General features: G+C 46.7%; 2 protein-coding genes across 3 annotated transcripts in view; both read left to right on the top strand.

Moving 5' to 3' along the window:
• The window catches only part of MSRA (methionine sulfoxide reductase A), a 278,878-nt gene extending 272,774 nt beyond the window's left edge, over nt 1–6,104 (top strand). For both annotated transcript variants that reach the window (XM_074153499.1, XM_074153498.1), the window contains one exon: nt 5,293–6,104. In XM_074153499.1, the coding sequence (XP_074009600.1) occupies nt 5,293–5,457 (165 nt within the window). In that variant the 3' untranslated portion in view covers nt 5,458–6,104. The remainder of the gene's footprint in view (nt 1–5,292) is intronic.
• A 1,369-nt stretch (nt 6,105–7,473) lies between these two features.
• On the top strand, nt 7,474–23,320 carry LOC141468784 (serine protease 55-like). The gene is given in 6 exon segments (XM_074153956.1): nt 7,474–7,530; nt 7,533–7,599; nt 8,004–8,193; nt 9,080–9,325; nt 12,206–12,350; nt 23,003–23,320. Coding segments are annotated over 6 exon segments (990 nt in total). The 5' UTR covers nt 7,474–7,506.
• Nucleotides 23,321–25,254: the final 1,934 nt, after the last annotated feature.

Here is a 25,254-nt window from a genome sequence, read left to right as displayed (position 1 = left end):
AGTACTGTGTCCAGCTCTGGAGTCCTCAACACAGGAGGGACATGGACCTGTTGGAGCGGGGCCAGAGGAGGCCACAGAGATGCTGTGAGTGCTGGAGCCCCTCTGCTGGGAGGACAGGCTGAGAGAGTTGAGGGTGTTCAAACTGTAGAAGAGAAGGCTACAGGGAGACCTTTGAGCCCCTTCCAGTCCCTAAAGGGGCTTCAGGAAAAGTGGGGAGGGACTCTTGATCAGGGAGTGGAGCCATAGGGCGAGGGGGAACAGTTTTAAACTGGAAGAGGGGAGATTTAAATTAGATATCGGGAAGAACTTCTTTGCTGTGAGGGTGGTGAGAGCCTGTCCCAGGTTGCCCAGAGAAGCTGTGGCTGCCCCATCCATGGAGGGGTTCAAGGCCAGTTGGGAGGGAGCTTTGAGCAACCTGGTCTGGTGGGAGGTGTCCCTGTCCAGGGCAGGAGGTGGAACTGGATGATCTTCAAGGTCCCTTCCAACCCAAACCATTCTATGATTCTATGATCACGGATGAGCTGTGATTTAAATTGGCACTGCTACCCAAGGAATGAAAAGTGGACTGCTTCTGTGCTTGAGATATCTCCAAGATGATCCAGCAGAATTATAGACAAGTTAGGTTGGATGTTTTATGCTGCAGATTGTTTGAGTTATCAGAAGTTAGCAGACACACACATAGAATACAGTGCTTTGGAGAAGAGCTGATGTGACTTCAGCAGAGGAAACTCATGTCTTGCACACATAATATAGTTTTTTTTAAGAGAGCAGGTGCATAAAAGGGACCCAGGCACTGTGGATTAAGAGCAAAGTTTCTCTTCTGAATGAATAACTGGCTATAGATAGGAAATAAAAGTTACAAATAACCAGGCAGTTTTATCAGTGAAGGGAGATTACCAATTACCTGTCTTGGGAACCTGTGCCCTTAAATATACTCATAAAAGAGCTGGAAAAGAGAGACAGACGATAGTGACGTGCCAAAATCTGCTGATGGCATAGAGTTATTCCAGGTAAGCAAAAGTAGACATGGCTACAAAAAAAAGTTGCAGAAGAATCTGACAATATCAAATGTCTGGGCAATAAAATAGCTGCTGAAATTCCATGTCAATAAAAGTCAAGTGCAGACACAATGATAGGGTTGAAATTAGTCCGCGAAAGAGGTCCTGGCGTCATTGCAGATAGTTCTTTGAAAATGTCTGCTCAGTGCTCAGCAGAGGTCAGAAAGGCAAGTGGAATGCTAAGAATTGCTGGGAAAGAGATGGAGAATAAAAGTAAAAAATCTAAGTACGGCACTGAGTAAATCCGTGGTGATCTTGAATAGAGTGTAATTCCAGTCACCCTGTCTACAATGCAGCAGGAAAATAGAACTAGAAAAGATGCAGAGAAGGGTGAGAAAGCTGCCCTGGGTTATGGAGTGGGGAGGCTGAGCCTGTGAAGCTCGCTGAAGAAATGAATGAACAGGATTAAGGCAGAGGTGTAATATCAAGATCGCTCTGGAGAGAGCGAATAAGGAATTATTTTTTGCAGCATTGGGTGTAATGACTTGGTCAGGCAAGAAGTTTAAAGCAAACAACAGAGAAAAAATTGCACCGGCTATAATAAATTAGGAAACTCATCAAACAGAATCTTTCTACATGCGGGAAGTACAGATTGTTTAAAAAAGTAGTAGTGCTGAGGTTCCTGGCACTGGCTCCAACATCTTCCTCCAGCACTTATCCTGATGTACCGGGTTGGCTGTGTCCTCTACAGCTTGGAGAGATTTGGGTTCTGGTTTGGTTTGGCCTCTCACCAGTAGAACCCGCCAGGGTTTTTTGGGCTGGATTATAATCAGTTAAAGGATCATTGTGATCTTCTAGTGTGACCTCTCCTATGACAAAAAGCCACAGAAGTCCCTTGAAAGAATTAATGAATCAATTCTCTTTGAATTACAGCAGAGTATTTGGAAGAAAAAAAATATCCAGTAGTACCTTAAAACTTTCACAGAATCACAGACTGGCAGGAGTTGGAAGGGACCTCTGGAGATCATCCAGTCCAACCCCCTGCCAGAGCAGGGTCACCCAGAGCAGGTTGCACAGGAACGTGTCCAGGTGGGTTTGAATATCTCCAGAGAAGGAGACTCCACCACCTCTCTGGGCAGCCTCTTCCAGGGCTCTGCCACCCTCACAGGAAAGAAGTTTTTCCTCATGTTGAGATGGAATTTCCCGTGTTCTGGGTTGTGCCCGTTGCCCCTTGTCCTGTCCCTGGGCACCACTGAGAAAAGTCTGTCCCCATCCTTCTGCCACCCGCCCTTTAGCTATTGCTCAGCATCGATGAGATCCCCTCTCAGTCTGCTCTTCTCCAGCTGAACAGCCCCAGATCTCTCAGCCTTTCCTCACAGAGATGCTCCAGCCCCTTGATCATCTTCGTAGCCTCCGCTGGACTCTGTCTAGTAATTCCTTGTCTTTCTTGAACTGGGGAGCCCAGACATGGACACAGTAAAAGGTCTGCAGTGATTAAAAGGTCCCAAGGGTAAATTACACTCCCCCTAATTTGGTTCTTCCTATTTCTGCATGCAAAGGCTGCAGTAGCCCCTTTGGCTGCTGCCAGTGGTAATGGGAACTCACATCGGATGGCTCAGGAATTTTGAGACAGTGAGGACTAAAAATTCTGCTAGAACAGGATTATCATCAAATTATGTCTGCCTTGGTGGCAGGAAATCAATCAAGAATGGGCTGATTTACACCTGCCCGAGCCAGCACATCCTGAACTTCATCATCATCTTTCCCAGTGATGTTTTTATCTTTCCATCGACGCAGTCAGTGCAAGGAAAATGTTTTCCCATTTAAAATCAAAACATCCAAGGTAGCGTTTGGCAGAGTGTGGGAGCCTGGGGTCCCCGCTGCTTCTGACAACAACACTGGTGTCTTTTGCTAATGACCAAAGTGCAATATAATGAGTTGTCTTGGGCTTCGGCTTCATGCAGCGTGCAGTGTTTTAATAGGCTGTTAGTAATTCTGAAAGGGATAAATGATGTTTATGCCCTCTTGTGGTATGTTATTGAACAGAATGGATTTCCTAACTGACAAAATTAGGCCAATGGTGGAAAACTCCCAGGTAAAAATCTGTAACAAAGACTGTTTTGCACAGTAGAAAAATATCCATCCCTCCAGCAGCATCCTCATGACTCAGTTAAGGGGGGGAAGCCAATTTTACATGCATTTACAGCAGCAAGTAAATGACTAATGCCCACGATGACAGAGTTTGTGCCATCTTTCTGGAGTGAAGATAATTTAAAAAGTGCTTTGCTTTGCTAAGAAGGTTAGAAAGTAAGTGAAACACTGCTTTCTAAAAGCAGTTGTGTTGACACCTCTTTGTGTTAGTAGTTGCCGACCTGTTGTTTGTTATCTTCTTCGCTCACTCGTCTGATGGGTAAATAATCTGATTCCTGTGGGACAAAGCCTGTCCCAAAGATGAAAAACGCTGTTTGGTGATTTTACATGGGGAAATAAGACCAGATTCCTGTGAAACTGGGCCTGTTACTCCAACATGTTTAAACACAGTGAATTAACTAATCAACATCTTCCTAACTTGCCCTGGGATTTTCGATGTAGGGTTGGGAACCAAGGGGTCCCCAGGCAGATCATGGATTTTTGTATCAATCTTACTGCTTCATTCCTGATTGAAAACTGAATACAGCAAAATGACAGTGAAATTACCAAAATAAATCAGATTAATGCTCTACAGGGTCCAGCAACTGGTCTCTGCCTGTGGTCGGTACTTGGCTGTGCTGAGGCAGGATCTAGGAAACCCTGTTCTAGGAAATTTGGAGACTTTTCGGTCCCAAATAATCATCTGTTATTTAAGTTCTAGCTAATGCTGTGAGGAAGCATTATTTCCATGACATGTCATCTTTCTCTCTGCCCAGCCACCAACTATGTAGAAGACTGTTGTAATGAGGAAGGGAATGATTTCCTTTCCACATCCATGATTAGCACAACCACAACAGTGGGGTTAAATGAAAGTAGGGGGCTGAACTGGGCTAGGTTTTAGGAGAAACTCTCTAAGAGGATGGTCAATACTGGAATGGCCTCCTTGAGGAAGCTGGAGGATCTCCATCTCTAAAGATCTTTCAGAAACAGTTGAAGAAATGTTTGCTGGGAGTAAGGTGGCTATCATTCCTTCTATCATGGTGAAAGAAGTTGGACTTGATGACTTACAACAGGTCCACCAGCTCGGTTTTTGTGATTCTGTGTGATGATTTCCTTTTATTGGTTTTATTTATTAGTATAATGAGAAAACACCTATTTATCTGGTAACCTTAAATGCTAACACTTTGATCTTACAGTTGATTTACCGTCAAGTCTGGCTGATAACAATGCAATTCTATCTACATCCAGTACTTTACAAATATACTTTGCAAGAGTAGTCTGATGCCAATTAAAGTGCTTATGAGGTTATCATGGGCTTCAGTGACCACCAGTTCTGTCCCCACTGAGATGAGAATTGATGCCAAAGTGTTGCTGCTCACCAGTTTCCTTAGAAAAGGAAAATTCAGTAGGAAAAACATGTCATGGCAATTCATGTTAAAAAGAAATTTCCTCTGTCTGAAATCTTTCAGGAGTTTCAAATTCAGTTAGGGAATATCAGAAAGAAATTAAAGTCTAATTTAAAATCCTCACCCACATTCTTTCTTCTTTTCCTGCAAAGCAATTATTGTTTCTGGTCCACATACAGGCAAATCTTTCAGAAATGAGCCATAATTCGCCTTAAAAATACCTTTCCAGTCATGATGGAACTGTTCTTTTGGAAGAACGGGTTTGCAGTGACACTGTTAAAAGAGCCCAAATGCTCTTATTTCTCAATGGCATCAGTGGGGCTAAAATTTCACCCAGAAATTCTGCTTGGTGTGAGGACATTTGGGGTAGTTAGCACATTTCAAAGCTGAGATGAAGTTCTTGGACACTGCAAGGCATCTGGCCAGGCTTGATCAAAGGGTGCTCTGGTGCCTTTCACATTTCTTTTCCACTTCCATGGTTAATAAAGAGGAGACAACGAACGTGTGGCCGTAGCAAATTGAAGAAACGAGCCATTAAAACAGGAGGGTGCACTGCTTCTTCTCACCAACATGGTGCTCACAATGTCTCCTAGCAAAATATCGTGAGAGGAAGGATGAAGGGCTTTCAGGGATGTGCTGTAGCTGTGGTCCAAGCGCTGAGAGACGTCTGTGGCTCCTGCTGAGAGAAAACCCAACATCATTCATCAGCAGAGAAGCCAGCAAACCACTAATGGATTTCCATCATCTTTTCTTGGCAGGTATTGACGGAGGGCGGTTTCGGTACCATCACAACAGAAATCCGGGAGGCTCCGGAGTTTTATTACGCTGAAGATTACCATCAGCAGTACCTCAGTAAGAACCCCGGCGGATACTGCGGCCTCGGGGGAACGGGGCTTTCCTGCCCTATCGGGATCAAGAAATAGCCTGTGCTTACTCCACTGTGTTTCAGTGAGTTGTTTGAAAACAACCCTGATAGGTGTTACAGGACGCCCGTAGCATCAGATTTGGGAACCTCGAGGCAGCTTTCCATAATCGGGGCAGTTTCCCCTTCACCGACAGTAAAAGCTAAAGTAGAGGCAGAAATCATGCCTGTTGGCAAATGCTTCTTGCTCTGTGCAGATCACGGGGATTCCTTGCAATCTTGTAATCTGGAGAGAAAATAAGCTTATAAAAGTTTGGCTTGAAGTGTTGTTTAAAGGGATGAATTAGGGGGTGGTGGCACCTGCTAACTGCTTTGCATAGCTAATGCCTACAGACGTATATATTTTCTTGGGTTAAGGAATTTGCGTGTGTTATGAGCACTTTGACTTCTGGAGACATGGTTGGTCTCATCTTAATTATCACAACCCTATAATTTGATGTCTTTGAGAATGGTAAATGTATAAGATCAGTAATTCTCCCACAATTCCACTTTCACGGCAACATGTAGTATCACCTATAGTGCCTATTTTCTGATAGAATTTTACTAAGAAAAAGTAACATTGTAACAGGATTCTTCTTTCTGACAGTTCCAAAAAGTGTTTAAGCACAAAAATAAATCAATTTTGTTTCCTGCAGTACAATAAATTGCAAGAAAAAAAAAAAATGTTTTCTGCGATGTGTTCCATGGCTCTAAGGATATATCTGGGTAGATCTAAAAAAAGTATCAAATATTATAGAAGGATGTAGCCTGCTAATTAAACACCAGGGCTTTTAAATCTGTATTATTGTGCGTGACAGTACAGAGAAGTAGAATTTGTATTGTTCACACTGTAACGTAATTATTTCTGTGATTAATTGTTTGTTCTTCAGTAGCTCGTGGAGCCCCCACCAAGGCCAGAGCTCATTGTGGCGGGTGCTGTGCAAATGTAACATCGCGCAGTCTCTGCCCCAGTGCGTGTACAGGCTAAACAGCGGGACAGCCAGAACCTCATGAAATTCAACCAGACCAAGTGCAAGGTCCTGTGCCTGGGTGGGGGCAATCCCAAGCACAAACCCAGGCTGGGTCGAGAATGGCTTGAGAGCAGCCCTGAGGAGAAGGACTTGGGGATGTTGGTGGATGAGAAGCTCAACAGGAGCCGGCAACGTGCGCTGGCAGCCCAGAAAGCCCCCCACACCCTGGGCTGCATCCCCAGCAGCGTGGCCAGCAGGGAGAGGGGGGGGATTCTGCCCCTCTGCTCCGCTCTGGGGAGAACCCCCCCAGTGCTGCCTCCAGCTCTGGGGCCTCAGCACAGGAGAGACATGGAGCTGTTGGAGCGGGGCCAGAGGAGGCCACAGAGATGCTGGGAGGGCTGGAGCCCCTCTGCTGTGAGGACGGGCTGAGAGAGTTGGGGGGGTTCAGCCTGGAGAAGAGAAGGCTCCGGGGAGACCTTGGAGCCCCTTCCAGTCCCTCAAGGGGCTCCAGGAAAGCTGGGGAGGGACTCTGGATGAGGGAGGGGAGCCCTAGGACGACAGGGAAGGGTTTGAGACTGAAAGAGGGGAGATGGAGATGAGATGTGGGGAAGAAGTTCTTTGCTGTGAGGGTGGTGAGAGCCTGTCCCAGGTTGCCCAGAGAAGCTGTGGCTGCCCCATCCCTGGAGGGGTTCAAGGCCAGGTTGGATGGGGCTTTGAGCAACCTGGTCTGGTGGGAGGTGTCCCTGCCCAGGGCAGGGGGTTTTGAACTAGATCGTCTTTAAGGTCCCTTCCAACCCAAACCATTCTATGATTCCATGATTCTGTGAATACCCTGTGAAAGTCGGTCCGGGACACAGACAGAAATTTCACTGCTGCCCTACTCTTATCATAGCTAAAGAAAATTCCAGGCCTCTTGGAAATCAGCAAGCTTCCCTCTTTGCCTTAGGAAGGACAGCATCCAACTGTGATGTCAGCAGAAACGAATGGATGGTGTGATGTCACATCCTGGTTGCCCCTGGCAGAGAGATGTTCTCATCTCTGGTGAGAACATGGCTTGGGGAAGATGTCCTGAAGTGTCTGCAGAAGGGTCACCGCTCTGAATGTTGTCGAAGAGTGTGGGTCCAAGACTGGGATTGAAATGCTGCTCCTTCTCTTCTTTTGTTTAACATCTCTGATTGGCAGCGTCCATGCAGGCTTTTTTTCTCAATTTTTTACATCCAGAAATGCCCAACAGAGCAGAACTGCTAGTGGTCCTACAGGATATACACGTACGGGTAAATGAAATAGGCTTATTCCTTGTACCTGATGCCGTGTACGTATGGCGTGTCCTACAGCCTGGTGCTGAGCTCTTCCGCTCATACACCCTAAACAATGATTTTATCCTGCCTGCCCATGGGAGATGATGTATGAACCTGCTAGCCCCCAAAACTGCCTGGACGTTGCTGGGCAGGTTTGAGCAGGCTATGGCGATGCCAAGGGGCTTTGGTAGAGATCAAGTAGCACAGACAATTACAGAGCAGTGCTTTAGCTGGTGTCCTGCCCCTCTAGGTTAGTGGCACAGGCAGCACGTGAGCAACGTGTCTCATTTTGTACCCAGAGTGTGGCCTCCGACCATCTTATGAGTCCTTCCTGGAGACTGGCAAGAAGATCACAGCAGGGAGATACGCCAAGGCCGGGGAGTTCCCGTGGCACGTGAGCATCCAGAGCCACGGGAAACACATCTGCGGAGGCACCATCATCAGCGCGTTGTGGATTTTGACTGCAGCCCATTGCTTTGCAGAAGAGGTGTGAGTACTCGGGGGGGAAGCGGGGCAGCCCAGGCACAAGGGGTTCATAACGTCCCACCTCGTGGGTGCGGGATGTGTATGTACTTGGTGTCAAGTGCAACATGTAGGTGACTGAGCCAGAAAGAGAGCCCTGAACACAGGCATCACTTCCTTTGGGGAAAATGAGCCTATTTTTGATCAGAGGTAGTGCTACAACAGAAATGTGCAGAAATCTGCATAAACAGGAGATGCCTAAGGAGAATATTTTGAAGGATGGACTGAGCAGCCTTGTATAAATGCCCGTGATGCTGTTCTGGTGGCCCCGAGCATTTCCTCTACATCTAAAAAGAGGTGTGTTCCATTCCAGCTTGTTCTAACCCCCAAATTACCTTGGCTTTCATACAGCAAACACCTTTACCTCAGGGAGAGCCTGATTTTAAAACAGCAGTTTCTGGATAAATCAATGCCCAGGGGCAGAGTCCAGCCCTCTGCAACCCACCCCCTCCCTCCCCTCAAAATGTGGCAGGTCGGAGAGCTGGGGGGGCCACCCTGTGTGACAAATGACCTGCGTCACCACAACCTGCAGCACAGCTGGCTGGGGGCAGCGGGGTCCGGAGCTGCCAGCCCAGGGCACAGCGATCCCGACCATCCCACCCACTCCATCTGTTCATTAGCCACTGGGCTATTAATAACTTGGTTGCCTTCGCATCCTACCTCTGCACCTCTCTCCCCTGAAAATTAGCTTTGCCTAGAAGCGAGGGTGTATTTCTACGATATTTATAACCAACCTGCCCCTGCAATTTGCTGAGCATCGCCCTACCCTGCTCCTGGGGAGGAGGCACCAGCCTTTATACCACAAAGCCTTCGGGTTTGCTTATGTCTGCACTGCTTCTGTTTTGTTTCTAAGGCCACCAGACCTCACTGTTGTGGTGGGGGGGACCGACCTCAGCCGCCCGCTGGAAGAACATAAACCGGAAAACTTGATCCTCCACGAAAACTTTGACGGGATGAGCATGGAAAATGACATCGCTCTGATCCTGCTGAGCTCTCCCATCGAGTTCAGCAGTGAGAAAGTCCCCGTCTGCTTGCCCTTCATACACGACATCGACACGTGGCAGCAGTGCTGGGTTGCTGGGTGGGGATCCACAAGTGGAGGTGAGATGCTGTTGGGAGATGTATTTGCTGATGGAGGCTGGTTTTTCTCCACTTAAAGTAGATGTTCTGTCCCACGAGAGGTTACCCACACTGACTTCCACTCCCTACCTCCCTGGTAAACACATCCACACCTTCACAGCCTCTGAACATCCACCAGTTCTCTGTTCAGTGCAAGAACCCGTTACCTACTGACCCCCAGAGCAAGGTCCCTGGTACTCTGAGCACGTGTGGTCAAGCTGGAACCTCAGAGCCACCTTCACTCTGCAGGAACTCAACCTTACTGTGGATGCATTTTTTTTTTGGCATCCAAAGCAAGACAAGCTCCACCCTGGTGGGCAAGTTAGGCTGGGTTGAAAGTGGTCTGAAATAAGGGAAATTAAGGTCTAGGATTGTCTTTGGCTTAATGCCTCCATGAACCAGTTTGATTTGATGGTACTGGTTACCTCTCTTCTTCCCTCATTTAGAACAGCAGATTGCTGTTGCTAATTGCTCTGGTTTAAGTCCTAATGAAAGTAGCTCCAGCTCTGATTGTGACCCAAAATGTCTATCCTGAACAAATGTCACTAATGGCTAATGAGCTATTTCATTATTGGAAAGAGGTTATTGGGATGGAGGGGGCAGGGTGGTGCTTCAGGGCTTTGACAGTGCCTCCGAGGATGTAGTGAGTGAATGTCCCATTTAATCCTTGCTATTCTGCTCCAAAGGGCTACTGTTTTCTCTCTGAAGCTCTGCGTTTCCCTTCTTAGGCTTTATTTGCCTCATGTAATGGTAATACACAACCCAACACTGTGTTATAGTTGTGAAACTCCCATTTCACCAAGGTAACGTGCTCTTAGAAACAGAAAAGCGGGAGACTGCTGCAGTCGCTCTGCAGCTTGGCAGGATTTCTCTTTAGCTGGTCTCTTTGCAAAGCACATGGCGTGGCTCTGGAGATGGGTCTCATGCCGCAGTGTGGGCTCAGTTGACATCACTTCTTCTCTCCAGTTTGCACCCTCCATGAGGTCAATGTGTTCAGCCCTGGCACAGACCCCTGATGTCTAGGTGATCACACAGAACCATAGAATTGTCCAGGTTGGAAGGGACCTTTCAGATCATTGAGTCCAACCATCAACCCAACACTGACAATAAACACCACTAACCCATGTCCCTCAGCACCACGTCTGCCCGGCTTTTAAATACCTCCAGGGATGGTGACTCCACCACTTCCCTGGGCAGCCTCTTCCAAGGGTTGACAACCCTTTCTGTGAAGAAATTTTTCCTAATATTCATCCTAAACCTCCCCTGGCACAACTTGAGGCCATTTCCTCTTGTCTCATCGCCTGTTCCTTGGGAGAAGAGACCGACCCCCCCGGCTACACCCTCCTTTCAGGGAGTTGTAGAGAGTGAGAAGGTCTCCCCTCAGCCTCCTTTTCTCCAGGCTGAACACCCCCAGCTCCCTCAGCCTCTCCTCATAAGACTTGTGCTCCAAACCCCTCACCAGGGTTCTCTGGACACGCTCCAGCACCCCAATGTCATTCTTGTAGTGAGGGGCCCAAAACAGGGCACGGCATTCCAGGTGGGGTCTCACCAGTTCTGAGTACAGGGAGACAATGTTTTCACCTCAAAGAAAATCAGAGGTGTTTCAGAAGAAAACCAGGAGAAACTGAGTTTGGAGTGAGGGATGTGCAATGGTGTGACATGGGCCATAGCATATGTATGAGGCATCGCTCCTCAGTGGGGAATAACGAATCATTTCTCATCTCTACCAGCCTTATGGAGGTGGACATCTCTCAACTGGCACCTCAGGTGGCACTAGCCTGACTCCTCTTCAACTGCAGTCAATTAGACCTCAATGAGCGGAGCCACCTCCTTGGAGATGCCTACATCAGAGCATTTTAATCTGTGGGAACTTCCATGGAGCAACCCAACCCTATCTTAGCTGGGAAAGGGACTTGACAACTTTCTGTCTTTTAGATCTTACCTTTGAGTCTCACCTTCCCAAAGGTGCTGGGAGGATTTAGCTCAGTGAACTATGAAAGAAGGAATGAACTTCTGAAAATCTGTAGGTCTCCTCCCCAGCAGCAACATCTCCCAACAGTCAGTTTTATCCTTCAGTCTCAGGTTCACTTTAAAGAGAAACGTGGGTGAAATGAGTGGGGTTTCCAGGTAGCCCTGTGTATTTTCGGTCTTTTTGTCACTTGCTGGTGTCTGCTGCAATTTCTGTTTTCCCATCTCAAGGGAAGAATAAAGCAGTTATTTTCATTGCGTAGAGACCCACATTGTGAAAGATAAAGCTGGTACCCTGGGTGAGGCATGGCCTCATAGACTCCCGGGAAAGCATGGGGATAACAAGATCATCTGTTCGGGAGAAAGCTCAGTGGACTAACCTTCACAGAGCTTCCACAGGACCCCATGAAGGCTCCCTCAAACTGAGTTCCTCAGAAATGTGAGTGAGAAACCCAAGGTGTGCAGTGCAGCTCATCTCAGGTCATCACCAAGACCAGTAGGATAAGCCATCCCTTTGGGGGTCTTCCAACTGTACCGCATCCCAGACTTCATCTACAAAAATAAGTCATTTTTAGAATCCTATTTAGCAAGCCTCCACTCCCCAGGATTTCAGTTTTACCCATTAACACCTCCCCCTTCTCTACCTACCTACCACCTCCTGGTCTGGCATAAAGTCAGGAGCACAAACTCATCTCTGCTAACATTTGGACAGCCCCTGTAAACGCCCGTGGTCCCAAGACCATATGGTTGTGCCCTGACCCTCTTGCCCTAAGATGCCTCACAAATCCAGCCAAGAGCAGTCCCAAGGGCTAGTCTCCAGCTGTAGTTTCACCCTTAGAAGTCTGTGCTGTTCTGCAGGGTTTGTTAATTGTTCTCTTCTCACTTGCTGGTTATCGGTGGTGGTGCCAGCATCCCACGTGCTGCAGAAGGTGCGGATGAAGCTCATCAGCAGGGAGCAGTGCTTGGAGCAGATCCCCGAGCTGGTGGAGAACGTGCTGTGTGCTAAGATGGAGAAAGGAGAAAGAGAAGACTGTGAGGTAAAGTAAAAAGGCTCCTGGATGGCCACGCTGCCTGCAGGGTCACAGAGACATTGGAAGAGAAGCCCCTTCGCTTCAGGAATGGATATCGATCCTTCCCACAGCTTCCTGGGGTTGCTAAAGCTTCTCTGCAGGAGGCCAGGGCAGGATGCCCAGGGGCCAACGAACTACCTGTAAAGGCATATTGACATGAGCAATGGGGGTGCAGGACTCTTGGGGTCAGAAAGCAGTGGTGGTGCTGGAAATGAAACACCTTGCTGAGCAGATGAGTCTCTCCTCATGCTCTCCCCCCTGCCCTGATTCCCTCCCTGCAGCGAGAGAAATGGGAGCTCTGCAAGGGAAACCATGAGCTGAAAGGAGGGAAAGGGAAAAGGGTGGTTTCCAACAAGTCCCCTTGGATGAGAGACAGTTTTGGATGGCTCTGGGCACAGGAATTTGGCCTGTTATCTCATAGCGTTTTAAAAAACCAGTGTCTGCGTTGGCCAAGCCGTGGGAGATTGATGGGAGGGGAGGTCTTATGCCCCTGCGGAGAGGGCTCAGCACAGCATGGGCTGTGTCCTCCTCCTGCCTGCTGTCCCCTCAGCCCTGGGCTGCTCTATCACCAGGTTAAATACTGAAAAGAGATGGGAAAGATTGTCCAGGAGGGTCAAAGCAAAAGAACTGGGTGGGAAATTGAGTCCAGGAGTTTTTAATTTGAATATTATAAACCTTTCCCAGGTAAGGTCTTGGCTCTGATGCGACTGTCCTTTGATAAGATGGCAAGTTTGTCTGTGGGTTCCAGAACGAGTTACGTCTTATTGCAATGAGTTAGTGATATGGCATGATGACTTTTGAAGCTAAATAGTGGAGTTCAAACAGTATTTGATATGAAGGACTGCTAAGGGGAGAGAGCTGACACAAACACCCAAGTGTGGGAAAGCCCCACCGAGAATTTGTGCCCTCAGAACACACTCCACCTGCGGGGCTGCTGTCCTAGAATCATAGAATGGTTTGGGTTGGAAGGGACCTTAAAGACCATCCAGTTCCAACCCCAGTTGGAACTCTCCTTATGTCAAACAAAGTCTGAAAGACAAAAATCACCTTTGCTTTCACAGCATCCAACCTCCAACTCCCTCCTCTGAGTGCCTGGCAAGGACTGAGCACTCCCTTCAGCCTCTGCTTTAGGACTAAGGTCTCCATCCTCCACTGGGCAAGGGTTTTCTTGGACACGTGCGTGTGTTTGCAGGGGGACAGATGGACAGACAAACGTATGCCCAGCTTCATCCTGCAGGAACCATTCATTGAGGGCACTAAACCCACACCCAGGGCAGAGAGAGATCCTCTGCTCTTTAGGCAATGGCAGTGGGGACAGGGACAGTGGGCTGCAAAGCTATTGCCATCTGGGCCCGTGGCCGGGCAGCGGAGGGGAAGCTTTGCTTTGCAGAATCATTTTTTTGATTAGCCAGGGAGCACCTGTCTCTGAAAGCATTCATCTAGAGACTTTCACCTCCATTAAATTCAATCAAAAATTTTAAAAAGAAAACTGCCACAGGATAACATTAACATGATTAAAGAATGCACTTCCCAGCCCAGCCTGAAGTTCTGCGGCTGAATTATGCTGGTGAAACAGCAAAGAGCACTTGTACCCAGCAGAATGAATCTCCTGTATTCAGAAAGCTGATGAGGGTGCTATTTTGATCTTCAATAATGTTGGAGCCGTCTGAGAAATGAACTGGAAATGCGAGCTTTCCAAGCAGTGGAAGTACACAGTGATTGCTTGTGTGATAATGCTCATAACCCAGCAACTGCCCACTTTTAGTCGAAGTTTGACCAGGCAGAAACATCTTGCAAACTGAAATTACGAAGCAAGACAAAACCATACCCTAGGCTAGTGGAGCTCCTCAGGAGTGAAACAGGTGACACGACTTCTCAGGACCAGGCTGGATGGGGCTTTGAGCAACCTGGTCTAGTGGGAGGTGTCCCTGCCCATGGCAGGGTGGTTGGAACGAGATGATCTTTAAGGTCCCTTCCAACCCAAACCATTCTGTGATTCTATGATCAGAATTTGCTAATTTGCTGGAGGGGAAGCATTTTGCTGATGGAAGCACTGATTGAAGTCAGGTAGGGCACATTTTGGCCTTGCTAGGCTGGTTCAGAAATGTGGTGGCTTGCCCACAGTAGGCTGCCTGGTAATGCACTGGAAGACCAGGTCTGAACCTGATGTTCTGCAGCATGGACCACTGGACACCCAATTCATCTGCCCTGGGCAGATAGCGAGGCAGACTATAGACAGTGCAATCTATTGAGCTATTCTTGTTTATAGAGATTATGGGGTTTGTGTCAAATGAGAGTGAGGCCAGATTTCAAAATACCTAAATCCTTTACAAAGTCAGCACTGTCAAGGAAGTAGAGCAGCCCTGGGCGTGTCTATGCCAACCAGCTGTCTCCTGGATGATTTCCAGACATAGCTCAAATTTTTGCATGGGTCAGGAGCCACCTGCAAGAGAATCATAGAATCATAGAAACATAGAATCATAGAATGATTTGGGTTGGAAGGGACCTTCAAAGGTCATCCAGACCAAACCCCCTACCATGAGCAGGGACACCTTCAACTAGATCAGGTTGATCAGAGCCCCATCCAACCTGACCTGGAATGTTCCCAGGGATGGGGCAGGATCACTTGGATCCTGGCACCCCAGTTTAGAGATCAGGAAGGAGCAGCAGCACAGGCAAGGCAGAGATGCCTGGTCAGGGAACAAACGCTGGAGACACTGAGCTTGCTGGTGTAGATGAGGTCACAGTAAACCTGGAAGCCATACATTGCACAAATGCATGACCTGTCTGGACATGAAGTAGGTCAAAGCCTTATGTTAACCTTTTCTGAGCTTTTCTGAGAATCAGGATACATTTGTTCATGTCCAAAGCCAGGCTAAGTTGGGCAGGTTGCATCTAGACCCGAGGGTGTAAATCCACATGATCCTGATCTGGATCCAAAGGATTACCATCCATTTGCCCTCTGTGCCATTTGTGTGCTAGATTTCCCCATTGCAGCAAGCTGTTTTATATGCAGCAAGTCCTCACCAAGGGATCATATAGAAGTTTTATATTCTACTGACCATTGCCATAATACTCCCACATGGCAACAGGACATGAATAGAAAGGCTTAGACATTTCACCAGCTGCCATCGTACTAGTACCAGACAAGACTAATTTGTGGATTACTGAGCGTATTCCTATAATAACTCAAGGAGACAAAATAGCAGAGCTCGCGAGCATTTGTACTTTAAAAAAAATCCATTCACTTAAAAGAAAAATCTATTGTATAGCAATTCCCTAGCGGTTCTGCAGACAAATATATAGATTGACTGTGAATTAACGCTAACAGGATCTGTAATTGACTTATAGTTCTATTTAGTCATAAACATTAGCATTAATGGATGTTCATGGGGTACAAGTGCTAAAGAACAGACACTAGAGATGGCCTATGTGTTATTTTTTCATGTGCTACATTTCTTCCATGACCCCATGAACCACAATTGATGTCTAATTCCTTGCTTTCTTAAGCATCTTTTGTTAGGCTCTGATGCAACGGCAACTTGAACAATAATTAGAGTATGAGGGACTCACAAAGCAAATGCCTCTTCAGTGTCTTGCCTATCCAGACAAAATTCAGTAAATGGCCCAATTATATTTCAGAGAGTTTCTGCGAAGGAGGTCTGTGGGGGCAGCTCAGTGCTGTGGTGATTAGGACAGAGCGTGTTCAGCTGGGGGTCACAGTTCACACACAGTTCAGGCCAGCGGCTGGCGAAGGGGGGCCCAGTCCCTGGCCTGACTTTCAGGGTGAGGAATCATCGCGTGGCCACAAACAAGCAGTGGGAGGATGGTTCCAGCCCAGCGTCACCGTGCCCTCCAGAGTGGGGCTGGTTGGAGCCATGGGCTGAAGGTATCTACCCACTTCCACCGACTGTAGCAGGAGGTAGCCTTGGTCATGATACATACCTGAAAAGATGCTAAGATGCTTCTAGGGCTCTGGGGTTGAATTTAGGTCTGTGAAAAAGGCAGAAGAGGACCTCTTCAACTCTAATATGTCCTGCCCACATATACTGTCAGCAGTTTGGAAAGGGAAAATGCCTTTATAGCATCTGGGATGCTCAGGGCCCTCACCCTGCATAGCTATAGCAATAACAATAATTGGGTGGGATTTATCTGTCCAGACACAAATGTCTTTCCTATAGCCATCTGCATCTACCAAGTCATCTTTCCGTCAAACAGGAGGAAAAAACTTCTGACACGAGAGTCATTGAGACTGTTTTAACCATGTATTTTAAATTCGTTCCCCACACGAGTGCTTGTTGCTCCCCATTAACTAGAAGCAACTCCAAGGTGCTGAGCTCACAGGGAAACACATGGCTCTGAGGTAGGACAGTTGCCTACATGTAAGTCTCCCATGTCATTTCAGATATCCCAGGATATCTGGCTGGCATCCCACTTCCCACTATCTCAAACCATGCCCCAGTGCCAGTAACGTGACTGCAATGGGGGCTTGACACTTGCACTGGAAATGCCAAGGAGAGGTGATCAGTGGAAGTCACCCCTCGTACCCTCACTTTGTCTATGCATAAGAGTGCTAAACCCATGCAGAAGTGACAAAAGCTCTTCCATCCCTTTACAAGCTCTTCCATACTTTTACTGGTGCTAATGTGGCTCCAAAACTGCAAAGGAAGGCTTGTGAAATAGAATTTTTTAATGAAAAGAAATCTGGAAATGAAAACTGGGTCCATACAGGTAAATTATCAGGGACGCAAAGGAAAGGTCATAAACCAGGGAAGCCTGGTCAATCCCTCAAGCTCTTCACAATATCTGAACAGAGGTGGGTAGATGATGGAGTGATTTCAGTCTGTAGGGATGGAGAGTAAGGTCTGAGGTTTAGGCTCTTCTGCCTCTCAGACAAAGATCTCCTGGGGGCCAGGAGTCAAAGCTGACCACGTTCCAGTTCAAAGTTATTACTAACTATACAAAGTTACTTTACTGTTTTACCTTACCTTAATATTGAAGAGAGTGATCCACTCTCCATCCTTGTGGTGGATTCTCCATCACTGAACTGTCACTAACATGACAAGGTGGGTTTTTTTTTTTTTCCCTAAGGGACAGGTTGCTTTAAGTAGGAAGGTAGAATCATAGAATCATAGAATGGTTTGGGTTGGAAGAGACCTTAAAGATCACCGAGCTTCACCCCCCCCTTCCCAGGTATCCTGGGAAGCCCCAGAACAAAGCAGTTCAAAGGTGTTTCTGCATCTGCAGCCATTTAAATTTGCTCCTGAAGGGTGCTTTGATGTGCAACTCACAAGAATTAGAACACTTTTCCTGTGTCCCATGGTTTTATAGGGCTTTCATCATTTTATCATTTTATGATATGGGCAGACAAGTGAACATGTTCAGGCTGCTGTGGCTTAGTTCTTTCATCTGTCAAAAACATTCCTTCCTATTGCAAGGACCTGGGATGTTGATGATGTCTCCTGTCTCTTCTGCATTCTTCCACTGGGGTGTAGCTTTTGGTCCGTCAAACTGGAGCTGTTTGATTTGCAGCAAGGGGGTCCAGCATTACTCTGTGTGCCTGGTGAGCAAAGCTGTGGGGAGCAGAACATCTCCGGATCCAGCTGAACACAGAACCCTACTTTGTGCTTGCCCTGGGAATGTGGGAATGGGTGTGATGACTCAGAGGAGATGCTTCTCATTCAATTCCAATGAGTCAACACGGCTTTAAGGGAACGTCATGACTCAGAGACAGATTTAAATTCTTTGAAGGAGTCGACAAGCATGTGGCAGAGGGTGATCCAGCTGATGTAACATGCTGAGATTTCCAAAATTCTTTTAATGAGATTTCTCACCAAAGGCCCATGGAGAAACTGAACTGCCGTGAAGTAGAAGGGCTTTGATTTGAAAGGGAGGCAACAGAGAGGAAGGATTTGATGGGAGAAAAGGCTCACATGGGGAGTTGTGTTGGCATCCGTGCAAGGAATTGTGATGTTCTAGGAGGGCGAATGCTGAGACAACCAAGTTGGCTGATGCCACAGCATTATTCAGTGGTTCAAAATTAAAACTGACCGTGCAGAGGTGCAGCAGGATCTCATTATTCTGTGTGACTGGAGGTTAAAACAGCAGATGCAGTTCACTGTTGATAAAGGCAAAGTAATGGATATAGGGGAAAGCAACTCCAGCTGTAAGCATGCAATAATAGGCTCTAAATTAGCTATTACCATGTAAGAAGAACTTGGAGTAACTGTGGATAGTCCTTCAAAACCATCAGCATGAGGGTCTGTGGAGGTCAAAAAGGCAACGAGAGCATTAAGAATTATTAGGAAAGGAAGAGATAGCAAAGCAAATGCGTGTTATGGCAGGGCACTAATCTCGGGAGCCTATGTCTTGTGTGATGTGTGCAATTCCTGTCCACCCCATCTGAGAATGGAGCAGTAATTTTAGAAAAGGAGATGAGGAGAGTAGAAAGGATGAAAAGGGACACGGAATGACTTCTGGTGGAAAGGGGAATAACACAGGAGGCTCTGAGGCTTGTAAAAGAGATGTCTGATGGGGATATGACACAGATTTCTAAAGTCATGAGCAGCAAGGAGAGGACAGTCAAGAGCTGTCCTCTTGTCACCACTGTTCAGAACACATGAAGGAGGGGGTGTCAGATGGCCATATCAGGCAGCAGATTTAAAGCAAAGAGAAGGAAGTGTTTTTTCATCCAATGGATAATTAAACTGTGGAAGTCACTGACCAGGATGTTGTGGGTATTTATCCTAAGGGATAAATGGATTCAAAAAGCAATTAGATAACTTCCTGGATGAAGATCTCTCTAAGGCTATTAACCACTGTGATGTAAATACAACTCAGTAAATACTTGCCCTGTTTCTTGTTCTCCTTCCCTGCACATTTGCTACAGATGACTGTTGGAGAGAGGAGTCTGGGCTACATGGGTCTTTGGCTGGACTCGTTATAACTGCCTTTAAGGCCGTGCCACTGTAGTTACTAACGGACCCTGCTGACATCTATGTGGATGGAGCTGGGCAGTCTTGTTCTCCCATTTTCCAGCAAGGGGATGGAGAGACAGAGCACCTGAAGGCTCTCAGCTGAGATCTCAAAGCGATCCCATGAAAGGAGTCGAGATGCCCTGTCTTACCTGGTTCATTTTTGCTACCGGCATCCTGAAAACAGCTGTCGCCTCCTTCCTTCCACCTTTCTCTAAAGGCAGCTTGTTCACGGTGAAATAACTGAGGAAACCATCTGTTTGCCAAAGCCTCTGCTTCCTGCAGCCAGGGCAGCTCTGAAGGCCAGTGGTGTTATTCACACGCTGAGTATCTCCAATTTGCACAGCGCTCACCAACACGAAAATGAAACCAGCAAAGACTTGTCAAGGATTGTGTATCCACCTAATGAGTATCAGATGGGTTGTTCTCCCTTCCCTAGAGCTTCTCCCACCTAAGAAGATTTATGTGGCTGAACGTGTTTGTTCTGATCAATTACCATGGTGCAGACACGAATACAAATACGAAAGGAAGAAGATTACGATCTTGATCCAAAGCCCACTAAAGTCAGCAGAAAGGCTCCCGATGTTCACAAAAAAGGCTTTGGCCGTGGTGAAAAGGATGAAACTTTTGATCAGCTTCAGTGAACAAAGTGCCTTGTTAGTCAGTGATGGTTTTTATACAAGCCAACTATTTATCAGCGAATACATCATTGTTCTCACCTCTCCTAATGGGAGGATTAACATGCAGTTGTGGAAGGCATGAGTTCAGCACCAGCTCTGATTTGATGCCGTTGCTTTTCACTCGTCTTCTAGTTGAGGAGAAACATGCAACAGAAGCAAAGATACTATTTTTAGGTATTTTTGCTGTCCAGAAACTTGGCACTCAGACCGAGGAGCAGGAGCAGGTATCTGGTGTGTGTTGCTGACCAGGAGTATTTCACCAGTGGGATACAGGAGGCTGAAAGCTGAAAGCAGCATTTCGTAAGTTCTTCGATCTTCAGAGTCGTTAACCTGAGCGTTCATTAAATTAGTGCTACTGGAAACATCACAGAGCTGAGATAATTGTACCAGTGCTCAAAGCTCGCTCCTCCCTCACCTTCTCCTACACGAGGATGGAAAACCTTGGGCCAACGTTTTTGAGAGCTTAAGGTGGATACAGGGATATTCAGAAATATCCAAGAACCAAGTTTTTTTTCTCTATCTTTACCCCTATAAAAACCAGGCTCCTGATTCATCTGGGCTGCTGCTATAATTATGTGAGTGAGATTATCACAGGCAGAGGATGATTTAGCCCACTTTGTGATAGAATGATGGAGCTAAACAGCTAAAGTTAAGAGAAATGGCATGTTAGATGTTGCACCCATGAAGCAGACCAGCTCAGCCCATGTGGAAAGGGATGTGAAGCAGGATTTAGGTCTTGAGGCTTGTGGATTAGAGAAATGGATTTGCAGCTGCCGCCCAGCTCCCTCTCTGCCCAGGTTTTAAATCTCTTTTCGCAGCTGACAGTCCCCCAAGCCCCGCAGACACCTCTCCCTTTCCTCACCGACCGGGCAGAGAACAAAATGAACACAATTAAAGGGGCAAACAGGGAAAATCAGATCTGATTTGAAAGGGAAACGACATGATGTGTAGTTTAAATAGGGATTCCTGGCTCTGCCATTGCCTCGTGCAAATCACATCCCTTTTCTGCCGCGGTTTTCTCAGCTGTGAAATACGATAAGACTTCCTCCCCCAAGGACAGTCACAAGGTATCAGGAATTAACTGGTATTTAAGCGCCCTGGGAGAAGAGTCCTTTGCAAGTGTGAACAGCCTCCAAATCGGACACTCTGAATGGTGTGCGGGGGCTCTGCCAGCGCTAAAAAATCTCCCATACTGGGAAAAGCCGGCACGATGCATCCCGACATGTCACCGGCGAGGGATCGTCAGCCGTTGCTGCGTCACTGCCTTGAGGATGGCTCCCACTCTCCCGACTTCATTTATTATCTCTGTGTAGGAGGCTCGAAGCATCTTCCTTTCACTACCAGGATAATACGTTTGGCCTGTTCCTGCCCCGAGGGAATTAGCAGTAAAATTCCCCGTAATTTAATTGTGTGTACAGCCTGGGAGATGTTCACTCATTCAAACAGGATGCCATTGCCAAGGACGCTGATAATGCATGGGTCCAAGGTCACTGCAAGGTCACTTGCGCGATTCGCGCAAATTCTTGGATGAAACAGGGTTGGGAAATATCTTTAGATCCTGAGTCTGAAGAGGGTCCAGCAGCACCAGCTGAGATGCAGACACGTAGCTACAGTAACACCATTTCAGTGCAAACAGTACGGAATTTACGGTTGGACTCTATGATCTAAAAGTTCTTTTCCAACCTAAATGATTCTGTGATTCTATGAATGTTGAAGCAACACTTGCTCTGTATTTATCTTAATTTTTCCCTCCTGTACTCATGTTGAACCAAAAAGAAAATAGAAAAAAAAATAAACATATTAATGACCTGGGCCCTCCATCTAGTGAAGTGAGTGGGAATTCAGCCATATCAGGAAGAACTTCTTTGCTGTGAGGGTGGTGAGAGCCTGGCCCAGGTTGCCCAGAGAAGCTGTGGCTGCCCCATCCCTGGAGGGGTTCAAGGCCAGGTTGGATGGGGCTTGGAGCAACCTGGTCTGGTGGGAGGTGTCTCTGCCCAGGGCCGGGGATTGGAACTGGATGATCTTTAAAGTGCCTTCCAACCCAAACCATTCTATGATTCTATGATAAACTTTAGCGGGTGCCGATGAGTTCCACAAGGAGCTACAACCACTTCCTTACTCATTAATTAATGTTAGCCCAGGGTAGCTTCCAGCAGAAGGGGGTTCATACATTGATGACAAAGACATTTCTCAAAGTAGTGTGCAAAGAGGGAAGGGCAATGATTCCCCGGAAAGCTGGCTGTCTTGAGAAATGTATGGAATTTGTATGGGTTTTATTTGCCACATGTATTGAAGAGAGGGTAGAAAAAAAGCTTGAAACCCTCCATGGAAGGAAGCTTATTTAGAGCAGGGGCTGCCCAGCACTTGCGTATATAAGTGTCAGAAAAGCCACCTCTTTGCAGGGTGGCTGCAATGTGCATGTGAAGGCACGTTGGGTGAGTGAAGGTTGCCCTCACAGTAGCTGGCAAATTTTCAGTGAAATCATGTGGCTGCAAGAAGGATTTGTCAGGATTAGTGTTCATCTCTTGTCTGATTTCTGGATGCTAGCCCCCCAAATTAACAGTGGCAAGTACTCAGCACCTACGTGCACCAGTTCTGCAGAGAAGTTAAGGAATAAATGAGCAGTCACAGCAAATGTCCCTTTTCACTGCTGGATGGTGTGTCTTGGTGACAGGATTCAGGTATCCTTCTGGAGCCACGGGAGCGTGTGGAAAAGGCTGAGGAGGACAGGGCATTGCACTGAGCCAGAGCTTGTGGCTCATTCCCTCCTTTTACCTTCTGTATCTGTTTATTCTCCAGGGATCTCAGGGTTGAGCTGTGAAATTTTGAGTCCAAAATGTCCTTGTGCCCTCAAATCCTCATGAACTCAGGATAGAGTTTGATTTTTCCCGATCCATCTGTGGGATGCAACTGCTATGAGAGACCTGAGGTTGGATCCTGCAATAACATCCTCCTTATGCCGTAGGTGGACAGCGGGGGACCTCTGGTTTGCAGCTACTGGAACACCATGAAGTGGTTTCAGGTCGCCATCGTCAGCTGGGGAGAAGATTGTGCAGAAAAGCCAAACCATGAGATCTTAGTATCTGTTTACAGCTACCGTGATTGGATTGAGACCGAGACAGCTAAGAGGGGGAAACCTTTCTTCGTTGAAGGCATAGATATCAGTGCAAATGCCAGGATGGCTCCTTCCAGGGTGGTTCCTTCCAGGGCTGAGACACAGCTGGTGTTTCTTGAGTATTCTCTCCTTTTATTTATCTTTTTAATAGCATTTAGAGTACTCTAGAGAAGATTTTTCAAAACATAATAAAAGTCAGAACTACCATCTCATTCTTCTTTTGCTGCTGACCCATGTAGTCGTGTCTCAGGTCAACCCGCTCCATCTTGCTGATGTGGACACAGACAGCAAAATGAGACACTGCAGTGAGACTGAGGAGCAATGGAGATGCTGGAAAGATGCAGTGAGAGAGCCAGGACACTGGCAGGAGAAGCCTTAATCCTCTGAAAAACCACAAATTTTCCACACTGGTGGGTCACGTCAGGCCCAGTTGTTTGCTGAGCTCACATGCCAAGTCAAGATGTGGCATCTGGAGGAGCTGCTCCCCTTGGAAAGCTGAAACCCTAAGAAAGGCCTTAGCTTTTTCAGTAGCTTAGCTGTTGGCAGGATAGCTCTGGGTTAATGTAACTTACAGCTAATTATTGGCTGAATTTATGTATTTTCTATCTTGCAGCTAAGAGTATCTTCAGAGACCACAGCAGCTGCTCAGGTGATATTTGAAGCTCCTGGGACATGACTACGTGTCAAATTCAGTGTCTCTTTAAGTCAGAAAAAAGATAAGAGAACTTTTGGGCAGTGTTGTAAAGTGTAGCATCATAGAACTAATCAGCTGTATTTACCTGGATTGCAAATGCTGGGTTTGGGTTGTTAAAGGCAATAGAGAAAAATTTGGTTGGGGGAACTGTTCCTGAGCCACCCATAAAATGCTGTCTACAGAAACCCCTGGGCTTTGTAATTATCCAAAATTAATCGCTTGCAGGTAAATGGTAAATCAAAATGAAATAGCATTGGGTTTTGTCTCTGTTGGAGGCCTTTTACATGCACTGCTGAGAGGTCCACATCCCAGCCTGAGCTGGGACTGAGCTGGTCCTTCATGCAACGCGTGATCCTTCTCCAGCAACACAGTGCATCGCAAAATGCGTTCTGGTCCTCACAAGGAGGTTGCTTTTCTTGGAAGCGATGGGGAAAGAGGCAAGCAGCAAGGTCTTCTTCATGTCCCACCTTTGCAACAGCATAAAAGCACCTGTAATTTGCAGCAATGATAAAACTCAGTGAATGTGCAATGGGACAGAACCTCACAAATTGGTTTTAATTACCTTGATATTTTCTGGCTAGCTGGTGGAGAAGCCTTGTAAATGAGAATTAATTCATCTACCTTAAGCTAATGCAAACCCATCTTGGCATAAAAGTCAGACTTTATTTTCTGTGTTATCTGAGCAGAAAATAATGCTTAATTATTATTAGTTCTGAGTAATGCTAATGAAAATTGCTCCACATTAATTTCACATGGCTGACTGGCTAATGGATGCATAAGGGTCTTGTAACCCTTTGCAAAAAGACTAATAAAAGCTAAAAACAAGGGGAATATATTACTTTAGCAGCTATTAGTAGTAGACAGTGTCTGCTGGCATTAATACCTATATTTATTTTCCTTTCTATTAATAATATATCAACAGATTCTAGAAGCTGTGGCAAGGGCTGGACATCAGGAAATATTTCCTAATGCTGCAATCTATTCAGCTACAGAATTGTTTCCCCCAAAGGAAATGAGAGATGGCCTCCTGCTTGAATTATTTTAATGTGGGGATTGTATGAAGCACTTTCGTCTACAGCACAAGGCATGGAAAAAGCCTGCGCTTACAGGCAACTGCAAAAGGACCCAGCAGGTCTTTTCCATCAGTAGCATTTTGCAAACTGATAATGGTCGGTGTTAAACGTAGGCGATGCTGCTTAGTGGTTACAGCAGGGCACTGCTGCTGTGGGGTTCGATCCCTCCTGCTGCTTGTTTACTCACTGGCTTTGGGGAAGGAAAGTTTGTGCTTCGTGCCTCAGTTTCCCTACTTGTAAACTGAGATAATGAAAGTGGTTCATTTTGCTATGTGGAAGCATCAGTTCTGAAAATTAAGACCAGCTATGTAGCTGCAAAAGGATAAACAGGAAAG

The sequence above is a fragment of the Numenius arquata genome, chromosome 9 (assembly GCF_964106895.1).
Source record: "Numenius arquata chromosome 9, bNumArq3.hap1.1, whole genome shotgun sequence".
Taxonomy (NCBI): domain Eukaryota; kingdom Metazoa; phylum Chordata; class Aves; order Charadriiformes; family Scolopacidae; genus Numenius; species Numenius arquata.
Note: the sequence above shows the minus strand (reverse complement) of the source record. Positions and strands in the feature narration are given on the sequence as shown.